Source organism: Pogona vitticeps, chromosome 2, assembly GCF_051106095.1.
Source record: "Pogona vitticeps strain Pit_001003342236 chromosome 2, PviZW2.1, whole genome shotgun sequence".
Taxonomy (NCBI): domain Eukaryota; kingdom Metazoa; phylum Chordata; class Lepidosauria; order Squamata; family Agamidae; genus Pogona; species Pogona vitticeps.
The window spans coordinates 87674829-87696656 of record NC_135784.1 but is presented as its reverse complement, the minus strand read 5'-3'; the positions used below and the strand labels follow the sequence as shown (position 1 = coordinate 87696656).

Sequence of the window (21828 nt, the reverse complement as noted above, 5' to 3'; positions counted from 1 at the left end):
AAAGTAGAAAGGGACCTGTGTGAAACTTTGGTGAGAGCTAGGAAAGAGACAGATGTAGAAGTGAGACTGGCTTTCAGAGCAGCTCCGGAGTGCTGGTTACATATTAATGTTCGATCATATCATTTTGGAACTGAAAAGATACGCCTGAACACTAAACAGATTAGCAACTGCCTCATACAATTGGGGAAATTCTTTCTTTCTATAAAGAAGAGGTCACTTTGAAAGCAACTTGCAGTTTCCTCACTCTGAGAGCTTCTTTGCCCACTTCCGTTAAAAAGGAAAAGCAAATGTCAAAGCATTAAACCCGTATCCTAATTCAAGGCATGTGTGGTCTTCCAGAAATTGTTGGACTGTAACTGACATTGTTTTTAGTCAAAGCAACCCAAAGGAAGGCTGCTATAAGTCACAGCCTAACATCCAGAGAATCTCATGTTTGCCATCTCTTTCTTAACACATAAAACGAGAAAAACACCCAAATGGATCCTAACTACTGTCAGTCTACATCTAAACTGATTATGTCAAAAGGAAAGAAAAGACTACTTGAATATCATGGTGTCGGGTTTTAACGCAGCAAAAGACAGAACAGCTGCTTCTTCCCACCGTATATGTGTTGGGTCCTCTAAGTGTAACTCCATTTGCAGGAGTTTCCTGCTGACAGATATTGAAGAAGGTGACTTCTCCCTGATAGCCCTTGAAAAGCTACCCTGGAAGCTTGCTTTACTGACCAGAACATTGTACAAAGTGGCACCAGGCAATGCAAAGGAAAGGGAGAACAGCCAGGAATTAACCACCATACTTCTTCCAGCTGGGTCTCTGCATTGATCCTGGTCAAGGCTAAAGTGTTGTTGCTATGTGATTAACTATAAACACAGTAACTACTAGAAAGTTAAGGTAAAACCAGCTAAGGCCATAGATGGACTCTCTAGACATCATAGGATTCTGCCCCCCCCCGGTCAGCCCTAGCCAGCAGAGCCAATGATGAGGGATGATGGGAGGTGCAGTCCATCCGTATGTGGGAGACCACACATTCCAATCCCTGCTGTAGACTACTAAATAGAAAGGATTGCTAATTGGGTCCTCATGCTTTTTGTTTGTTTTAGGCAACGCAGAAGACGGTGGTGATGTCAATGAAGGGATAGAGGTGACATGTTTTGATTATGCAAATACAATATCTTCCCCTTTGGTGAAATAATACCCTGCCAATTTAGGGAAAGGCCAGTTATTCTCTGGCCTATTCTCAAAGGCTTTCACGACCGGGATCAGACGGTTGTTGTAGGTTTTTCGGGCAGTTTGGCCATGTTCTGAACATGGCTGTGGTGATCGACCTTGTTGCCCCTGTTTATTTGGCCCTCACAAAGGATCATGCCCTTGTTCTCTTCTAGCTGCCACCAGGTATTTTCCTAATACCACTTATGTATGCTCCCAAAACTAAGGGTTATTGAATTGAGGAATCAGAGATTTAATTAACAAATATTCTTTTATTGTCAAGTAAATCATAAAGGTAAATCACATATGAACTGTATTAGGTATTAACACGGATTGGATTATGTACGCAATCGCTTTTATTCCGAACTACTATGTACTTTTAATCAATATCTCCCTTATAGTACTTGTAACTTCATTCCTGCTTATTCAATATTGTTTAACCTTCTGAATCCCCTCTCCTAACACTCTCAGCTCAATTCAATAACACTCTCCTTCTCTCTCCTAAACCCTAACTGCCATTCCACATCTCCAACTGTCCTTCTAACTCCGCCCCTCCTGCCCTATTTGCCCTATCCTTGGGTCCTCCCCCTTGAGCTTCTGTGATGGACAGGCAGGAATGACGTCACATTTTGACATTGGCCAAACAGCCCAAAAATTTTACAACAACCCAGTTATATTGTCACATAGAAAAAAGCACTACAGTGGTGCCTCGCATTATGACGTTAATTCGTTCCAGCGAATTCGCTGTAGAACGAAAACGTAATGCGATTTTTAAAAGCCCATAGAAACGCATTAAAACCTGATTAATGCGTTCCTGGGGGCTTGAAACTCACTGTCCAGCGAAGATCCTCCATAGCGCGGCCATTTTTGCTGCCTGTGCAGCGAGGAATCCGTGTGAAAACACAGCGGGGAGCCATGTTTTTTACCCGGCGGCCATTTTGAAACCACCGATCAGCTGTTTTAAAATCATCACTTTGTGATGATTGATTCCCGAAGCAGGGAACCAATCATCGCAAAGCGAAATTCCCCCATAGGAAACATCGTTTTGCGATCGCAAAACCTTCAACGTAAAGCGATTTCGTCAAACAGAGCGCTTGTAATGCGTGGCACCACTCTATATTGCAATGTACCACATGCTGAACTTACATCCAATGCAAATGCATCTGGAATTTTGGTCCCACCTTGCAGAGGACTATGTTGAAATCATCCAGTTCCATATTCTCCTACCTGTAAACCAAGTATAGTTTACAACTTTTGACATGTTCTAATATCATTACCAATGCAATCACGGGTGAAGTGGTAAACTATGGGGTGGTAAATTTAGCCACATTCCCAAGGAATGTCCAAAAATGAAGGCAGCTGTCCGGATCTAGCGAACCAGCCACAGCTTTCATATCTATGAGGAGCAGGAAGTTTGTAAACCCAACAGGTTTTTATGGCCTAATAAAGACAAAGTTCTCATCGAATACTCTGCTTTATAAGTAGAACGGATTGCAGCAACATGTCATTGCTGAGATCATCCACCAATACATTGATGCTATGAGGGCATCAGCTAAGTTCAGAAGCCAGCATCATTTCCGCTAATAAAAAAAATCACAGGACTTGGGCCCTGTAAAGCCTCGCTCTGTTACATCATGGTGCACCATCTCCCTGTCAAATACCCATACCATTTCCCAGCATATGGAGTGCATAAACACACTGAAATTAGTCAAGGTTACTACACTGAGGAAAGTGATGCCCATGACACTGGGAAAGCTTCAGCATAAAAGGACCTAAGACTATGCTAAATAAAGAGATCAATGCTTTGGTTGGTAGGCCACCATGTATACTGTTTCCATTAGGTTCACCTAATGCTTAACTTGCTGTGCTTCCTTGTAAGGCCAGGTCTGCCCACCTTCTCAAATATCAACCTCCATTAAGAAACTCTGCTCACAATTTAAAGAAATGATGGTACAGTATTCTCCAAAGCTTAATCATATGGCTTTTATTTTACAGCCATCTTGTGAGCAGTATAACTTACCAGGCTGCCCTAAAATACTTGACCCCGTCTGTGGCACCGATGATGTGACCTATCCCAATGAGTGTATCCTGTGTCTGGAGAATCGGTAAGTATTTGTCTTCTGCCCTTTAATGTCAAATAGGAGGTTTGCTGATCATCTTCTTAGCTTCCTGCTTCATTCTTGGCGGAGAAAAGTTCCGTTTCTTTTGTTGGTCCCATAGGAGAAGGATAGCTAAGAGGTCTTTTGCATTTTCCAGAACAAGCCAATTCACATTGCAAGCAAGCTAAACATTTGTGACTAGCTGATGTCACAAGGAACTTACTAAGTTATTGGTGGCCTAAGTGTGACATAAACTTCTGCAAGGATATACAGTAAGGCCCCCATATCCACAGGGGATCAGTTCCAAACCTCCTCCCTCCCATGCTGAAAAACATGGATAATAGCGAACACTATAATCTCTAATGGCCATTTCTGGTAACTTCATCATTAGAAATATATATTTTTGTGAAATTTTCTTTCAATAATTTTAACATTTTCAGACAGTGGATAAGGGAATCAGCGGATACTGATCCCACAAATATGGGAGTCCTGCTGTATGTACAATCACATCATCCAGTGTTCAGAGACAAAACCCCTTTTAAAAAGGTTGGTTTCTGTCTGACTGTTGGATTCTAACTTCATGTGGACAGACTTCCATAGAATGGGAAATGGATTCCTCTTCCTCTCTTCCTCCTTCATGCCCTGAAACAGACTATGACTATGAAGGAAGCAAGTGGAAGGGGAATGTGTTCCACCAGCAGTTCACATTCCCCAAGCAGATGGTGAGAACTGGATAAAAAGCAGTATTTTTTCAGGCCAAGGGTGGGAAGTGGTAGGCCCCACAGTTGTTTGAGTGGCCCCTTAATCCCTTCTTTTTCCAGCCCCCCCCCCCCAAAAAAAAGCGATTTGTAGATCTTGGGCTCTTTCAGGAATAGCATTTTAACTTTTAAATAGCTCACAGGAGGTCTCACTGCTTTAATGGCTCCAAACACCAACTTTTGAAATCTGGACATGGAGAGGGGCTAAGCATTGGAAAGAGTGAGCCTGAGATCACAGTGAAGCATTTGTGGGGAAATATCAGACAGAAGTACAAGACTGGGTGAAAGTGTCGTCATCAACAGCATCTAGAGGTGACTGAAAGTGATAGGATTAGAAGACAGCATTGAAATTCATGAGATTTGATGAGGCTGCTCAAGAGTATTATTTTTATTTTAATGGTCAGTTTATAGATCTTAAGATCCAACCATGTTATTATTATTATTTTTTATATCCCGCCTATCTGGTCGGATCAGGACCACTTATCATCCTTCTGTATGTCAAAACACAATATAATATGAACTCAATATAATATGAACACAATATAATATGAACTCAAAAGTCAGCAGAAACGCACAACTATAAAATAAGCCAAAACTCGACACCTGATGTAAATTCTGCAATTCAAACACTATGTAAAAGGATGTCACAAAGTGAAAGCATTGCCTGTCCTTTAAAGGTAAAAAGTTGCAAGCTAAAGTGGTTCTTTGTTCTTAGCATAGGTTTACAAGGCAGAGTTCATTTGAGGTGCCTAGTGTGGTAGAGTAGTCAGGGTGACAGCTGAGGACTCAGGAGACTTGGGTTCAAAATTTCTGCTGAGCCATGGAAATTCACTGGGATGGGATGGCAGTGGTAAAACCACTCTTTAAACACCTCACTTCCCCTGTAAACCTTTTAGGGTCTCTACAAATCAATTCTGACTTGATAGCAGGTAATGTAACATACACAGAGTTTATTTTGATGAAATCATTGCTTTATTTTTTTTCCCTTGTCTAACAACACCCGGAGAAAGATCTCTAGCCAATTGTCCCCTTTTAAAAATAATTTTGAGGAACTGAGGGCTTATATAAAATACAAAAGACAGGCACATGTACCAAGCCAGAGAGAAAGAGAGAGAGAGCGCATAGGCAACAGGCATAGTGCTCTACTGTCTGGCCCCACACCCCTCTGCATTGAATGGGCCAATTTTGCCTGAGGATAGATACAGCCTAAGTCTTTAAGTCATTAGAAGTCTCCTTTGGCTTCTAAAAGCAGAGAGAAAGGGAGATTTTAATGCTCTGGGGGCAGCTGCTCTAATGCCATCCTTACAATGAAGTATGTAGTTGAGGAAAAGCATGTGCTAAGACAGTCTCTCCCTTCTTCTTAAAAAAAAAGACTAAATGTGTCACCCAATTTTAATGTAAAAGAGCTTTGTAGTTCCCTGATCCCAACTACATTCTGTCCTCCTTCAAGTGAAGGAGTTCACAGTGCGGAGAAGTTATTTTCCAGACTGCAAAGCCAAAAATCCTCCAGCCACGATGGGTACTGATTGTCTAATAAATTAACATTTTCAAGCACTGGAAAGGATTTGCTAGAGTATATAGCTTGTGAACAAGGCCATCCCTAGCTTCCAAGTACTACCAGTCAAAAGACATCATCCTCAACAGATTTTTCTCTTGGAAGAAGTGATTGGTTCTTAAAACAGAGGGAGCTGCCAACATTTCTTTGAAGGAAGTAATGCTATGGCTCCATAAAAGCCTCACCTGGTTTCAGCCAGCTGGTCAATAAAAGTTCCAGGTGCATTAAAACGCCCCAGGAAAAGGGAATGTTGTTATGCTTTGGTTTGAGTAATGCATCATATCTGGCTTTCGCATCATAGAAGAATCAAGGGCTATTGTGTAAAGCAAACATGGATGTTTTATTTGTTTAAAAATAGCCGTAGAGGTTCTTTTTACGGTCCAAAATGAAATAATTTAAGTTAAAAGTTAACATATATTATGTGCTTTCCTTGTCAGAATATTCTTCCATTCCTAAGTTTTAGAAGAGATAGCACGCAGGCAACAATTAAAAAATAAAGGCGACAAAAACTTTTGGGTACCTTAAAGACTAATTGCTGTACTGTAATGTGAGATTTTGTGGACATGGCTACTTCTTCAGACTAATAAAGGAAGTGTAGCCATTGGCTGCTAAATATCTGTCTATCAATGTCTGTGTGTGTCTTCCATCATGCATTACAGTTTCTAAGTTTTTTTTTTTAAGAAAGCAATCATGGCACCAGAATAGAAACCTGCGGGTGGGATAGCAACTTTTCAATTGGTCACAGTAACTATGTGACAACTCGGTGTGTAACTGGCAAGGAATAAGAGCTGCTAATCCTAAAATCTGAATACCATGTGGAAGGAGGGACACAATTTCCTCTGTAGCTCATCATCTTGTACTCCCAGATCAATGGTGATCTTCGTGATTTGCGAGACCACGCAAACAATGTGGGAAATGACTTGCCCCCTTTCGTTGTCACTGTTGTGTACTGTCAATTTGCCTCCCACTTATGGTGACTCTATGAATGAGCGGTCTCCAAAATGTCCTGCCATTAACAGGCCTGCTCAGCTCCTGTAAGCACAATCCATTCCGTATTTGGTCTTCCTCTTTTCCTGCTGCCTTCAACCTTTTCCAGCATTATTGTCTTTTCCAAAGAATCCTGCCTTCTCATGATGTGCCCCAAGTAGGACAGCCTCTGTTTCATCACTTTTGCCTCCAGAGATCTTCAGCTTGATTTGTTTTAATACCTACTTTTTCATCTTTCTGGCAATCCAGGGTATCCTCCTCCAGTAACATATTTTAAACAAATGGTATATTTCCCTCTCCGCTTTCTTTACTGTCTAACTCTCTCATCCATAAATGGTGGTCAAGAAATACAGGACTGTGGATGATCTTGGCCTTGGTCTCCAGGGGCACATCCTTGCACTTGATTATCTTCTCTAATTCATTCATTACTGCTCTTTGGAGTCTCAGTCTTCCTCTGATTTCTTGTCTGCAGTCTTCTTTCATAACCAAGTGCTAAATCCCAGGCTCTTTCAAAAGAACTCCATCCACTGATGAAAAAGCTCCTCAGGATCAGACCTCGTATTTCTCTTCTTTTAAAGATTTCTCTACTGACCTTCCAGCTCCTCTCAGATCATTTCTGTTGTTGTTGTTGTTGTTGTTGTTGTTGTTGTCGTCGTTGTCGTTGTCGTTGTCGTTGTCGTTGTCGTTGTCGTTGTTGTCTGGCCATCCGTTTTGCAAGCTTGATGCACATGATAGGGTCACATTCAGAGACTTAGAAGCAGTTAGTCTGTGCATCAGGTGTTCACATAACTTTGGCTATTGGACTCTCAACATAAAATGGGCACATACTGTATGACTGAGGACAGGGGCTCTTCTGCAACAGATCCCCAAACAGGGAAAGTGAGGCAAGACTACCTCTCTGTTGGTTACACTTGAGATTGGCAGTGAAGATTTTACCAGGAAAATTTCAATGGTTTCAAATGCCATTCTCTGGTTTTATTGTGACAGGCACTCTGGCTCCTGTTTTTAATTTATTGTTGTATTATCCAGTATCCCATTACTGATTTTTTTTGCTTTTGTAAAAGGAATTGTGTAAGTCTTGGTGTCAAACAGCTGCTCATTAACAAGGTACTGGTTGCATGCCTGGGCTCTTGCTCAATTGCATGCCCAGTCACATGCCTGGGGGTGCAACCAATTAGAGATGGGCATGAACAACTGCCGGTTTGGCCTTTGTGTTGTTTCGTTTAGTGGCTGAACAGGCGTTTGGCACTGCAAAGCCCTACCTCCCTCAGCGGGCACCCACTTGGAGGCAGCATCTGAAGCACCAAACATCTGTTCAGATGCTAAACAAACCAGCATGAACTGCCAAACTGGTGATTCGTGCCCAACTCTACAACCAATTCCCTGATAATGAGCAGCCACCTGACACCAAGACTTCTGTGATTTTCCTTATGCAAACACAACTCAGCAATAGAATTCTGGCTGGTATGTTGTCTCCCCCACCCCTTGTTTTCATCCAGGTTTTCTACATTGCCACAAGCACCCAGTGACACATTTTAAATATATCTAATAGATAAACAATGACTAGGGGTTTTCCACTGTACTAGGTCTAGAACATCCAGTTCAAGGAACACCTGGATACCTTTGGTTAAACTAACTCAGAACAGGTGACTTCCACTGAAAGCAGGCTCGGCCAATGTAATCCTGACCAAGAAAGGTTTTAAACTTCCATCTGCTTTTAATTGTGGGTGCTCCAATACTAGCAGGTGTGTTGGTTTACAACAGCAATGAAGTCAATCATTGACAGATAATCTCAAAAAGCTTTCCCCTGGAAGCTCAGAAATTCATATGCTCAAGTTCCCACGAGGCATCATTTGCAAGCCTCCTGAACTTTAGCCCAGAGAGGACATTCAGTACTGGGGAGAAATGAGATTTTTTTTTGTTTCATTCCAAGGTTTTTTCAAATATTCATACTTCTTCATCAAATCAATGGAAATAACATATTTTAAAGGGGGGAAATGCACAAGAAAGGACACAGATCTGCTTATCCAAGCAGAATTTGCTCTTAATTTGCTCTTAATTGTCTTGTGAATTTTTCTGTTTATGGTGTATGTGTATGTGTGTAGTGTTTTTAAGTGTGGCCGGTAGCCATATTAAATTCCGGGTGTGGTTTACATACCTGGCCAGTAAATAAATAAATAATAAATAAAAAAAGAAGGCTTCAGGTGCCGAGTTCTTAAAATCTGAGTATAAATACCTGTATATTCACACCCGCTTTAGATTTTCATTTTTGGACAGACTTCTCATCCTTAACAGCTGCATGGCAGGCTGGTACAACAGGACCCTTTCTGTATTTGAAATAACTTGATGTTTTAGACTGGTTCAGTAAAAATGTTTGAGTTTGGCACCTTTTGATAGAAACCTATCACAAATCACGAATTTCTTCGGGAATGTGAAGAACTTCAGATTTCAAACAATAACATGGGAGAGTGTGAGACTCAGTGGTTTGCTCATTTTTATTTAGAATGTTTTCTGTCCTCCTTCAGGAATATGGGAGTACACACCAGAATTAAGAATCATGGCGATTGCTGAGAGATACACTATGCCAGCTGGAGAACTCCAATGTGGACTGTTGAGGCATCGCTGAGGAAAACATGCAGAGACTATAACTGTTTGTCAATGATCTCCTGAATTTTATAGTCAATAAAAACAAGAGCATTGCAACATGCCTGTGGAGTGACTTTATCTGATTCTCAGTTGGGGATGGTTTTTGGTGATTGGAATATGACACTCCTTTTACTGACCAAGAGGACAAAGGGTTCTCAAAGCATGAAAACGTTACTTTTTCAAAGTTACTTTTATGAAGTACAGCTCCCAGAGTCAACCAGCTGACAGGCATTTCATGGGACAGGAAACAAAAGGACATTTACAGCTTTAAATGAGGAGACATTTTGTTTGCCCAGCAGGTGGCACTCCTGATCTGTGAGCTACCTCAGTAAGTTCTAATCACTGCCTATAAAAGTCCCTCTTGGGGATGTGGAACAGATGTCTCTGATCCTTTCTGTGTCTAAATGAAAGGCACACGGGTCAGAACTGAATCACCTTCTGCCCTTTTTGTGGCATTCAAAACCAGTTCTGACTCTGGCCCATGACAATATTTGTATCTTTCTGCTTCTCCAGCAAATGGGGAAATAGAGACAGCAAGGCCAGATTGTCGATGGAATCGTGCCGAGAGGACAGAGGGACACCACCAGCTTCAGTCTATGGAGCAGGGCACTCTGTTTTAGTGGTGGCTGGGGGGAAAGTCCCAATTGGCATTAAAGGCAGCCACCAGAAAGTCAGTGTAATCAATGACTTTTGTGCAGAAAAGTCAAAGAAGGATTTTTTGTTCTGAGATAAAAAGCATATTCTCTAACATAAGGGATCTATGGAGGTGTTGTTCCACTTCATGGGAGTTCCGTTGCTCTTTGCTCCACCCTGTGGTCACCTTGGAAGTATATAGATACTCCTGCTTTGTTTGCACTTTGTCTGAAGACAGTGCACATGCCTCGCTCCCATGAATGTTTCCAGTGAAATATTTCATTATTTCATGGTACCCAAAACCAATCAGATTAGAAATCTGTGACTTAGTGCCTGTTAAAAATACAGGGCAGCTTGAAAATGTCTTGGTTCTTTTTTTAAGCCCCTGCCATGCTTTTCTTCAAGAAGCTCTTCTTGTGTATTCAGTTGCAATGATTTTTTTAAAAGCTATGTATCCAGAAGTGCACAAACACACCCCGAAACAGTTTCGACAGACCATATGGGTTACCAAGAAGTACTGTTGTGGTCACATAAATCACTGCGCATTGCAAAGTGAGGCAAGGATGAGGGAACTGTGAGGCCTCTAGATGTTTGGGACTTCATTTCTTAGAACAAAAAGGATTCTCTGGCGTCACTGGTTTGCTCTAACAAACAAATGGAGAAGCCAGAACCTCACCACAAAGAAAACCAATCTGAAATGCAACGTGTCAGTTAAAATGCTGAACAATTCATAAAAATAGTGAAAACACAGAATATATTGCATTAGAATAACAGCAATAATAATGGTTAAATAGTGGTTAAAGCATAGCGTTCGGTGCTGTTATAATGTGACTATTTTTTTAAAAAAAAAGGTACTGGCAAAATAGACAAAATATGAAACCTGGATATATAAAGTAATAATGATATAATAAATAGAAAATGCAACTTAAGAAAATTGATATTAAACATTAACCCTTAACGTAGCCTATCAAGGAATAAAATGAATATTAATAACTTCAATGGCAATTTCAGGGTTTGTGGATGATGCAGTAAAGAACCTTCTGTAGGCAAAAAATCCAAAATTGTTTTAAAACAATTTATGGAAGTTCAGAAAAAATCTAGAAAACATAATAATAATAATGGTGCAGTGGATAGAGTGATGGACTAGAACTATGGAAAAGAGGGTTCAAATCCCTGCTCAGCCATGACAACTTACTGGCAGAGTAAAACCACTCTTTAAATATCTCACTTACTTGAAAGCCTTGTTAGGATCACTATAGGTTAGTTCTGACTTGACGGCACAGAAGACATCATCAATTTTAGCAGAAAAGCCGTTCAGATGCATATTGAGAACAAATATAATTTCTCCAGGCAAAAATATTTAAGGCTTCAGAAAAGAAAGTTCTAGTTGGAGGAAGAAAAAAAACCCGTCTGGTAGTTCTATGAGAGTAAGATTGACTGTCTCTCCAACTAGTACAATGGTTCTGAAACATAGGGGCTCAAAATTTCTTCTACTGAAACTCCGAGAAGCTCCATCCAAGAATATTTGTGGCCAGCATGATTGGGAACCAGAAACCTAAAGAGAAAGCAGCAGGCCAAGAGCTTCAGAAAGGAGCAAAATAAGAGATGGCTCACAATCTAAACATCTCAAGCATTTCCTTGGTTCAAGCAAATATAGACTTTCTTCTTGCAACACACTCAGTCTTTTGTGTATCCTGTTTGGAGGTTATGTCACTGCAATAAAAACTGATTATATACTGTTTAATAGACATGGAGTATTTGTATTCACTCTATTACAGTTAAGTGAAAGGAAGTGAAAGGAAAGTCCGATGCTGCAAAGAAAAATACTGCATAGGAACCTAGAATTTCAGAGCTTTGAATCTCGGTAAGCTGGATGTGGTCAAACAGGAGATGGCAAGAATAAACATTGACATCCTGGGCATCAGTGAACTGAAATGGACAAGAATGGGTGAATTAAATTCAGATGATTATCATATCTACTATTGTGGGCAAGAATCCCGTAGAAGAAATGGAGTAGCCCTCATAGTCAACAAAAGAGTGGGAAAAGCTGTACTGGGATACAATCTCAAAAATGATAGAATGATTTCAATACGAATCCAAGGCAGACCTTTCAACATCACAGTAATTCAAGTTTACCACCAACAACAAATGCTGAAGAGGCTGAAATTGACCAATTCTATGAAGACTTACAACACCTTCTAGACTTGACACCAAAGAAAGATGTTCTTTTCATAATAGGGGACTGGTATGCTGAAGTAAGGAGTCAAGAGATAAAAGGAACAACAGGGACGTTTGGCCGTGGAGTGAAGCAGGGCAAAGGCTAATATTTTCCAACAAAACAAAAGGCGACTCTACACATGGACATCACCAGATAGGCAATACTGAAATCAGATTGATTATATTCTCTGCAGCGAAAGATGGACAAGCTCTATACAGTCAGCAAAAAGAAGACCTGGAGCTGATTGTGGCTCTGATCATCAGCTTCTTATAGCAAAATTCAAGCTTAAACTGAAGAAAGTAGGAAAAACCACTGGGCTAGTCAGGTATAAACTAAACCAAATCCCAAAGCCAGAGAGTTCCAGAAAAAACATCTACTTCTGCTTCATTGACTATGCAAAAGCCTTTGACCGTGTGGACCAAAGAAAACTATGGCAAGTTCTGAAATGGGAGTGTCTGACCACCTTATCTATCTCCTGAGAAATTATGTGGGACAGGAACCAACAGTTAGAACTGGATATGGAACAACGGATTGGTTCAAAATTGGGAAGGGAGTACAACAAGGCTGTATATTGTCTCCTTGCTTATTTAACTTATATGCAGAATACATCATGCGAAAGGCTGGACTGGATGAATCCCAAGCCGGAATTAAGATTGCCAGAAGAAATATCAACAACCTCTGATATGCAGATGATACCACTCTGATGGCAGAAAGAGAGGAGGGATTAAAGAACCTCTTAATGAAGGTGAAAGAGGAGAGTGGCAAAACTGGTCTGCAGGTCAACATAAAAAAAAACTAAAATCATGGCCACTGGACCCATTGCCTGATGGCAAATAGAAGGGGAAGATATGGAGGCAGTGACAGATTTGACTTTCTTGGGCTCCATGATCACTGCAGATGGAGACAGCAGCCACAGAATTAAAAGACACCTGCTTCTTGGGAGGAAAGCGATGACAAACGTCGACAGCATCTTTAAAAGCAGAGACATCACCTTGCTGACAAAAGTCTGAATAGTGAAAGCTATGGTTTTTCCAGTAGCAATGTATGGAAGTGAGAGCTGGACCATAAAGAGGGCTGACCACCACAGAACTGATGCTTTTGAATTGTGGTGCTGGAGGAGACTCTTGAGAATCCCCCGGACTGCAAGGAGAACAAACCTATCCATTCTGAAGGAAATCAACCCCAAATGCTCACTGAAAGGACAGATCCTGAAGCTGAGGCTCCAATACTTTGGCCATCTCATGAGAAGAGAAGACTCCCTGGAAAAGACCCTGATGTTATTAATATCAAAAAAGTGTGAATTTCAGGTTGAGAAAACTGAAAAAGATACTCAAGGCAGATATTTGATAATACAAGATAAAATGAGAGGGGAAGAGATTACACTTGTAAATGTGCATGCACCTAATGAGAGACAAGAAGAATTCTTAGAAAATATATTGAGAAGGCTGGATAAACTGAGGAAAGAGTCAGCAATATTAGCAGGAGATTTCAATACGGTAATGGATCTGAAGAAAGACAAATCAAAGTAACGAAATAGGGAAGTGAAAATCAAAACTACAATATTAAACAGATTAATAAATAAAACAGATTTGAAAGATGTATGGAGAGAGTTAAAAGGTGACAAAAGAAGATTCTCTTTTCACTCACAGGTGCATAATACATATTCAAGAATAGATTATATATTTGTATCTAAAGATTTGTTGCCTAGGGTAAATGATACAGTTATTGAAGTCATACAAATTTCAGATCATGCCAGAGCGAATATGGAGTTGATTCTTAAATGTGATTATAAGGAGGTAAACAGGTGGAGAATTGATACAAATATGTTTAGGTATCCAAACCTGACGGAAAAAAAAATCAAAAAGATTTAGAAGAAACGTGGGAAATAAATGGGAAGGGAGGAGGTCAACCTAAGGTAATTTGGGACTCAATCAAATTTGTGGCAAGAGGGTATGCACGTAAGATGTCAAATGTACTTAAGAAAAAACGGGAAAAGAATACAGGAATTAGAAGATAATATAAAGGTATTCGAAAAAATAGTCATAAACACTAGAGACAAAAAAGCATTAATAGAATTACAAGCAAAGAGGAAGGAGTTGGAAGGAATTCATTTGGAAAAGATACAAAGAAATTTAATTTATTTAAAAAGAAATTTTTTGAACATAGTAATAAGAATTCTAAATTACTAGCTAAAGCGTGTTTTATAAAAAAAAAAAAGAATAAAAGGGATAGTGTGAAGGCAAGAGGAGAAGGGGACGGCAGAGGATGAGATGGATGGACAGTGTCATCGAAGCTACCAACATGAATTTGACCCAACTCCAGGAGGCAGTGGAAGACAGGAGGGCCTGGTGTGCTCTGGTCCTTGGGGTCATGAAGAGTTAGACACGACTTAACGACTAAACAACAACAAATTTGTATTCATATCTCCAGGGACAGAGCTTGGACTGGCACTGCGGTGGCCCAATTCCCTCCCTTAGAGGTGGCTTGCCCACTCATTGAGCTCTGCACCACACTGGGGTCCTTTGTTGGTGTTATTGTTGTCATGCCAATCATGGCAGGAGCTCGGCAGGCTTACCACTGATCAGCTGATAACGAAGACTCCAAGTCCTGCCTCCTCACCAAAGTGGCCAGCTGTGCAGGGAGGCAGGGAAAGCCAATGATGAAGATGAAGAATCCCAGCACTGCGAGGAGCCCAGTGAGTGGGCTGGTGAGTTCTGGGGGAGGGCATGCCACAGGCCATATTTGTATCCCTGGAGTTACGAATGCAAATAGCCCATGTGTACTGTTTAATGATCATATCAAAACTTTGGTTACTTTTCTTATCCCTCTTTTTCAGATCACGAAAGACCAAGTCTCAAGAGCTGTATACTGAACAGCCAATGTCAATTTAGAATTACTAATAGTAATTGTGTGCCATCAAGCCAATTCCGACTTACACTGACTCTTTCCAGGACTTTCTAGGTAGGGAATAGACAGAACTGGTTTACTGTTCCCTTCTTCTGGAAGAATCTTGGGACTGTGCAACTGGCCCAAGGCCACACAGGCAAGCTCTCCTCCCGAGAAGCACAGTGGAGAATCAAACTTCCAACTTGTGGCTCTGAGTTATACAGCCTGTTATACTGAAGAGGTACTAGTAATTAAGAAAGAACAAGGAATAGGCCACGTGGTCCCCAAGATTACACATATTTGTCTACAATTTTTTCTTTTTACTATTCATGAAGGAAGTATGCTTAGCACAAGGAAGTGGATTTCATCCACAAAAGCTTGCTACTTATTTACTTTTTTAGTGGCCCAATAAAAGGTATCACCCACTCTTGCATTGTGTAATGAAGAAATTGCCAGTGGTATTTCCTGTTACACATCAGTCACACCACATGGCATGTGACAAGAAACACAAACAGCCATTTTGTTACTAGGAGCAATTTACCCCTGAAATTTACATCAATGGACTTGATGCTAGTGTAATTATTCTATATTGCTCAATAGCTCTGTGGTTGATTGGGAGTTTAATTCACCACAGTGTCTCCTTGATAGAGGATGGATTCAGTGATCCATAGGGTCCCTTCCAGTTCTGCAGTTCTAAGATTATTGTTATTGTTGTTGTTATTTTTTTAACATTCTGCGATGCCATAACTATCTCATGCAACTTTTAATAGGAATGCTGACCATGAGAAAAATCTGTCTTCAGAAGCAAAATATTAATACTTACCAGAAATAAAATGTTATGACCATTGCTTCTTGGCAGGAACATGAAAATAAAATAAATTAAAATAGATCAAAGCGGGGGAGCCACCGTTGACAAAAGTTTGAATGTTATTGACTTGCAGAAAGTACAAATATCTTGTAAGGCACTATAAGAATATGATATGTTGCATGAGAACAACAGAAGCAACAATAAAATGCTTTTAAATGTGCAAAAGCAAAGCGTGCTGCTTGTAAACTTAATACAAAACATCTAAAAATAATTAGTATCTATATTCGGTATTATTTCACGTCCAAGCAGCTCAAAGATAAACTCATATTTTAGTTCTTTTAATTATGGGGCTTACAAATGCAAGATAATGCAGGTGCAACTTTATCTCCACACCAGCCTCATTAGTGGCAAACAAAGGACTATGACATAGTTCTAATTGTCTGTCTCATTTTCTCTTTTACTCAAGGGCACATTCTAGGCTTCTCATTATGTTTCTTATTATGGCTATTATTCAATAAAGCCAAAGGAATTAAATACAACATTCATAACCCAATTTTAGCTCACAGAATGTCTGGGCTTTGGCCAGCCCTTCTTCTTGGAATGGAGCTTCCATTGGGCTCCTCATAGATCACTGGTTAGCCACTTTGTAAACAGAATGTTAAACCAAACAGGCCTGTGGCTTGACCCAACATAACTTCCCATGGTCCCAGCAATAGCCAACTCCCCACAGTTCCTCAGTTCCACTGCTCTTCATAGTTCAGTAGATCCGAGACACTTCCTACCTTTCTTTTAAAAAGAGAAATTCCTAAAAAGCCTGCGAGCAAGCACTCACATCAAATCCAGCTGTCATAAGGCATTTTGGGAGTCGGGATCCAAAATATCTGGAGCACCAGAAGTTCCCTCCCAAAATGCTTTACCACTTTGTGTCCTGCAGGATGATCTAGGTAGATAAATTTCAGCAAAGATGGATTCTATTATGAATGGTCCTTCAGGTGTGTCACCAGTACAATGGACTAAGTACCTTGTAGCGAGAGGTGGATGGACAGTGGAATATATCCCTGGAGATATGAATACATCATCAGCCGACTGAGGGAACACCAATGAACTCAGAGCTGTTTGTGCATCCCTCTGGCAGTCACAAGGCAAAGCAAAAAGCCTGGAATGCTTGTGGAGAAGACAAGTACTTCCTACAGATTCCTTGTTGACATTTGTGGGGTTAAAATATAAAAATAACAAATATGTGGGAAAATAAAGTTGAAAGTCTAACGAGCTTTTAGGGAAAATTGCTGAGCCAGTGAAAAACTAGAAGGAAACTGACGGCTTCCTCCCCCCTACTGAAGGCCAGGATTCCTATCACAGAAGCTCTGGGTGGGTCTCTGAATGAGGTCACTGGGTTGTCACAGTGACTTTCCACATTTTTTAAAAATCACAGAAGAAAGTGAGAAATGTCATCAGTGTAGCACATTGCCTGGGCTTTGTGTTTATCAATTTCCTTTTCCCCCCCCCACTTCTCTTTTAAAATTTAAAAGAGAAGTAGAAAAGTAGATGCATGACTCTGTGCAGATGAATACTTGCATTGTTATATGGGCTTTTGTTGGCCAGGTCAGAAGTTTAGTTTCAGACATGAGGGTCTATCTTTCTCTCCATTCCCAATTTGAGTTTCTCTTCTCATTAAAGCAGTGGTTTTGATGCCTGCTTCTCTTTTTCTTGTGTTCTCTTGTGGGAAGTGAACAAATAATTCTGCTAGAAATAGGTCTGGTGGCACTGTGTAATCACCAGACCCCAGCTCACAGCCATTTTCATTTCTCCACCTGTGGGAAATATGTATAAATATATTGTTGTTGTCTAGTCGTGAAGTCGTGTCTGACTCTTCATGACCCCATGGACCAGAGAACACCAGGCCCTCCTGTCTTCCACTGCCTCCCAGAGAGAAATATCTAGAAATGCACAAATACTGGCATAGACATGGACACAGATCGGTTGCAGGTGTCTCTATAAGGGCACAGGTCAGGTCAGTTACTGTTGTTAGCTTTAACACTATCTTTTAATTGTGTAAGCTGCTTTGGGTCCTTTTAAAGAAGAAAGCAAAGCAAAAAGTGAAGCAAAGCGTGCTGCTTATGTACCGCCCCATAGGGCTTCAAGCACTCTCTGGGCGGTTTACAAGTTAATTATGCAGGCTACACATTGCCCCTCACCCTCCAGCGAGCTGGGTACTCGTTTTACCGACCTCAGAAGGATAGAAGGCTGAGTCAACCTTGAGCCGGCTACCTGGGATTGAACCCCAGGTCGGGTCGTGAGCACAGTTTTGCCTGCAGTACAGTGGTTTAACCACTGCGCCACAAGGGTAATACAGTATAAGAGTAAATATATTTTAAATAGATAAAAATAAATAAAGTCCCCAACTCCTGTGCTCATATTAGGGCATTAGCAGAGTCGAGAGTTCAATACACATTTTTTTATCTGCAGCTACTTAAATGAAAGCAATTATATCCAAGAAGATCTAAACTGAAGCTGTGCATACAAAAACACAGGGGTGATTTTTCTTTTCCTTCCCCTCTTATATTACTACTGGAGCTGAGGTTCAGACAAGCAGACACAGATTGCATCCCGCTCATTTACCACCCGCCATGTGGCATCTCTGCCAGCCCCACTACTGTGTGACTCACCTGCCACCCCACCCCCCCCACTGATCAGCAGCTGCTACCTCTGATGCCCTGGCTATTCTGGTCACAAGCACTCCTAAGTGGCTCTCTGGAGAACCCCTGTCTTACTTCAGTAGGTCCTTTGTCAGAACTGGCAAAGGTGGACATTGCGCTGGGAAGGTGTCTGTGATACTGGAAAGCACCAGCACTACAATGGCAGCAAATCCTGTTTGATGTTTAGCACAAAGAACAACAGGGTGAGCCAGCTAGTTGGGGATTGGCGAGAGACTGGGTGACCTTAGGCAGCACACTGTTTTGTACTCAGTTCTCCATGCCAAACACTACTCTTCCCTTCTTTTTTTCTTCACTCCCCTCCCCCCCTACAAAATTTGCATGGATCCACCATCATGACCTCTGTGAATTGCAGCCCTGCCTCTGGCAACAGTGGTATAAATAGAAGTTTCAGACAGAGAACTTTGGATGAGCAATTTTCTTTCACTCACAGACAACCCAATGAGGGACTTTCTGCCTCCTTACCGAAGAAACAAGATCCTTTCCTTTCCTTTCCTTCCAACCATTGCAAACTTTCTAGATAGAGCTCAGTCCATTCTCAGTCCCTTCCATCCCCCATCTGACCAGGCCATAATCAACTGAAGTCCCTGCTGCCAATTCAGCTTGGATTATATTGCCTCATTTTTATTTCAGTTTCCCTTGTTGGAAAACAAGACTAGAGCTGAGTTAGTTAGGCATCCTTCAGTTTCAAAAGACTATGGTGACGTGCTCTGTATGGAGGACTTGGAACAGTGTCTAGTGTGGCTGAGGAGGCCAATTCGAGAGTGACAATCCCTTCCACACTGAAGACAAATACAATCTGACCCCTGTCCAGCTCCCTGATTTTGCTGCTTTTGTGACTTCCTCTTTGCCTCAGCCTGCTGGGCAAGGGTCTCTTCAAATTGGGAGAGGCCGCGATGCAGTGCCTGCCTCCAGGCTGAGCTGAAGTGATACAGAAAACATAATGTACAAAGAGCACCCTGGAAAAAAATTGACAAAAACCTTCAGGTTTGACATGTCAACTTTTCAGCAGTCTGAGCTGCATACGCTGAGGTACATTTCAGCTTTTATATTTCATGTCTTGTTAAGAGAAGGCCAGCGTGTGTATATGCATATTTGACAATGGATTTAATGAGACCACCAACTCAAGGGTTCGACTATGAAAACTAAGATTTTATAGGAAAGTACAGGAGACTCCTGCAACAGGACACTTTTGCAAGTAGCTGTGCAGATGGCCAAGTAACAAAGCTAAAGGTTGTTCTAGGTTTTTCGGGCTGTTTGGCTGTGTTCTGGAGGTTTTTCTTCCTAATGTTTTGCCAGTCTCTCTGGCCGGCATCTTCAGAGGAACAGGAGAAAGAACTCTCTCTGTGTTCTGGTCAGGTTCTGACTCCTATCCTCTGAAGATGCTGACCATAGAGACTGGTGAAACATTAGGAAGAAAAACCTCCAGAACATGGCCAAACAGCCCGAAAAACCTATGGATCCTGTCCGTGAAAGCCTTTGAGAATACATTTAACAAAGCTAAACTTCAACCAGACTTACATTGCATGAGCATGTTAGAGGAAGAAACTCACCTCCCTTTTATAAGGTTCTACAATTTCAAGGCACGTTCTAGGCAGAAGAGGATAGAGGTCTACACTGCAGTGTTTTCAGCATATTGCAGCAAGCAACCATATCTCAAATAACTGTCAGGACTCCTGCACAGTGTTATCCTGACAGCAGTGTTTCCTGTCATCACCATGTCAAAAATGCTGGCTTAGCCCAGTTAGATCTTTAAGAATAGAATTCTGGGGTATCTTTTTAAGTAGCCAGCATTCCTTCACCATGAGTAGCTTTATATCTTTAAAAGGAAACAAATTCCATGCCAGAAAAAACAAGGTCATAGTAGAAGTACGATTTCATGGCTACACTGGATCTTTAGAATTTATGCATAAGCAAAATGCGAAGTTTTTCAAGAGGTTAGAGTGTATCTGCAATTTCCCAAAACCTTTGCAACTGAAATTGTATTGATTTGTCACTTCTAATCAGTAACTTCATCACTCTTAACTTCTCCGCTCAAAGTTTCTATTGAACTAGGTAGATTTAGAGTGGTCTGCGTATTTTGTGTATGTGTGTGTAGAAATTAGGCAGATGGCTCTGTGTGCTAATCTGCTCATTTTAGGCTTACCATCTGCAGATCTGAAAAACATAAAATGCAGAAGAAGTCCCTGTCCATGCAAAGATAGCACAGAGAGTGAAAGAGTGGGGCCCTGCCTATAGCCCCTCCCAACTCTTGTGTCAGTATGTTGAACTGCATGAGTTTGAGAGGAATCAGCTCTGCAAACAGGCCTGGCCTCCAATCTGTGGACAGGTCGGAGGCACTTCCAAACAAGCACAATTCCTCTCGTTCCCCACACAGCCTGTTCCTTACTACATAAAGATGAACATCAGAAGGAGACTTCAGTGAGAGTGTGACATATTGGAAATCTGTTGGAGTTTAGAGCAGAACAGTTGGAATCCATGGCATTTAAGCCTGTCACAATTAATCTGTCCCATTGATTTTTAACAGGTCTACTTCGACCATGACCAAGTCTGGATCTAGCCCATTCGGTCTTAGTGAGAATCAGTATTGATTGGGGGGGGAGATTAAATTCAGCTTGGAAGCTTGTTTGTCTCAAAAAGGCTTTCCTTCACCACAGACGAACTATGGGTTCACAGTCACGGGTTTTTAAAAAAAGAATTCCAGTTATAACAGTTCTTTTTTTTTATTACACATATCTAAACCTACATTACAAACATCCCAGACCCTCCCCCCCTTTGAGGACAGGGGTCCAGACCTCATTACATTCCAGCTTTCCCAAACTTCAGAGAGTATTGAAAAAAAGAAAAAACTAAGAAAACAAAACCCATCAATCATTTTACCCTATCTTCAGGTCTGACCCTGGGCCCAAGCATGTATTAAGTTCCAACTTTGTTTTGCATAGTCTCTTGGTTGATCTCGTAGCGCTTCTGATAGTGTATCCAGTTCTATAATGTCCGGCATCTTCTTCAGGAGCTCCTCCATTGTAGGTACATCTTCACTTTTCCATTTTTGGGCCCAGAGTAATCTAGCTGCTATCAATATATACATCAAACAATATTTGATTTCCTTGTCAGTAATTTCTGGGATAATGTTTAATAATGCTATTTCAGGTCTCAAGTTTAATTTCTTTTGAATAATTCCTCTTATCATTTCCCACACCTGTAACCAATAGCCCCTAGCTTTTTCACATGACCACCACATATGATAGAAAGTTTCCACCTTTTTTTTACATTTCCAACAGATATTGCTACCACCTTCTGACATTTTTGCCAGTTTTA

At 41.0% G+C, this 21828-nt stretch overlaps 1 protein-coding gene across 1 annotated transcript in view; it reads left to right on the top strand.

The window, feature by feature from the left end:
• LOC110076406 (trypsin inhibitor ClTI-1) overlaps positions 1–21373 on the top strand; it is a 29734-nt gene extending 8361 nt beyond the window's left edge. Inside the window, exons 2-4 of the mRNA XM_020788507.3 lie at positions 1101–1141; positions 3202–3311; positions 9131–21373. Coding sequence (XP_020644166.3) covers positions 1101–1141; positions 3202–3311; positions 9131–9176 — 197 coding nt within the window. The 3' untranslated portion in view covers positions 9177–21373. The remainder of the gene's footprint in view (positions 1–1100; positions 1142–3201; positions 3312–9130) is intronic.
• The last annotated feature ends 455 nt before the right edge of the window (positions 21374–21828 follow it).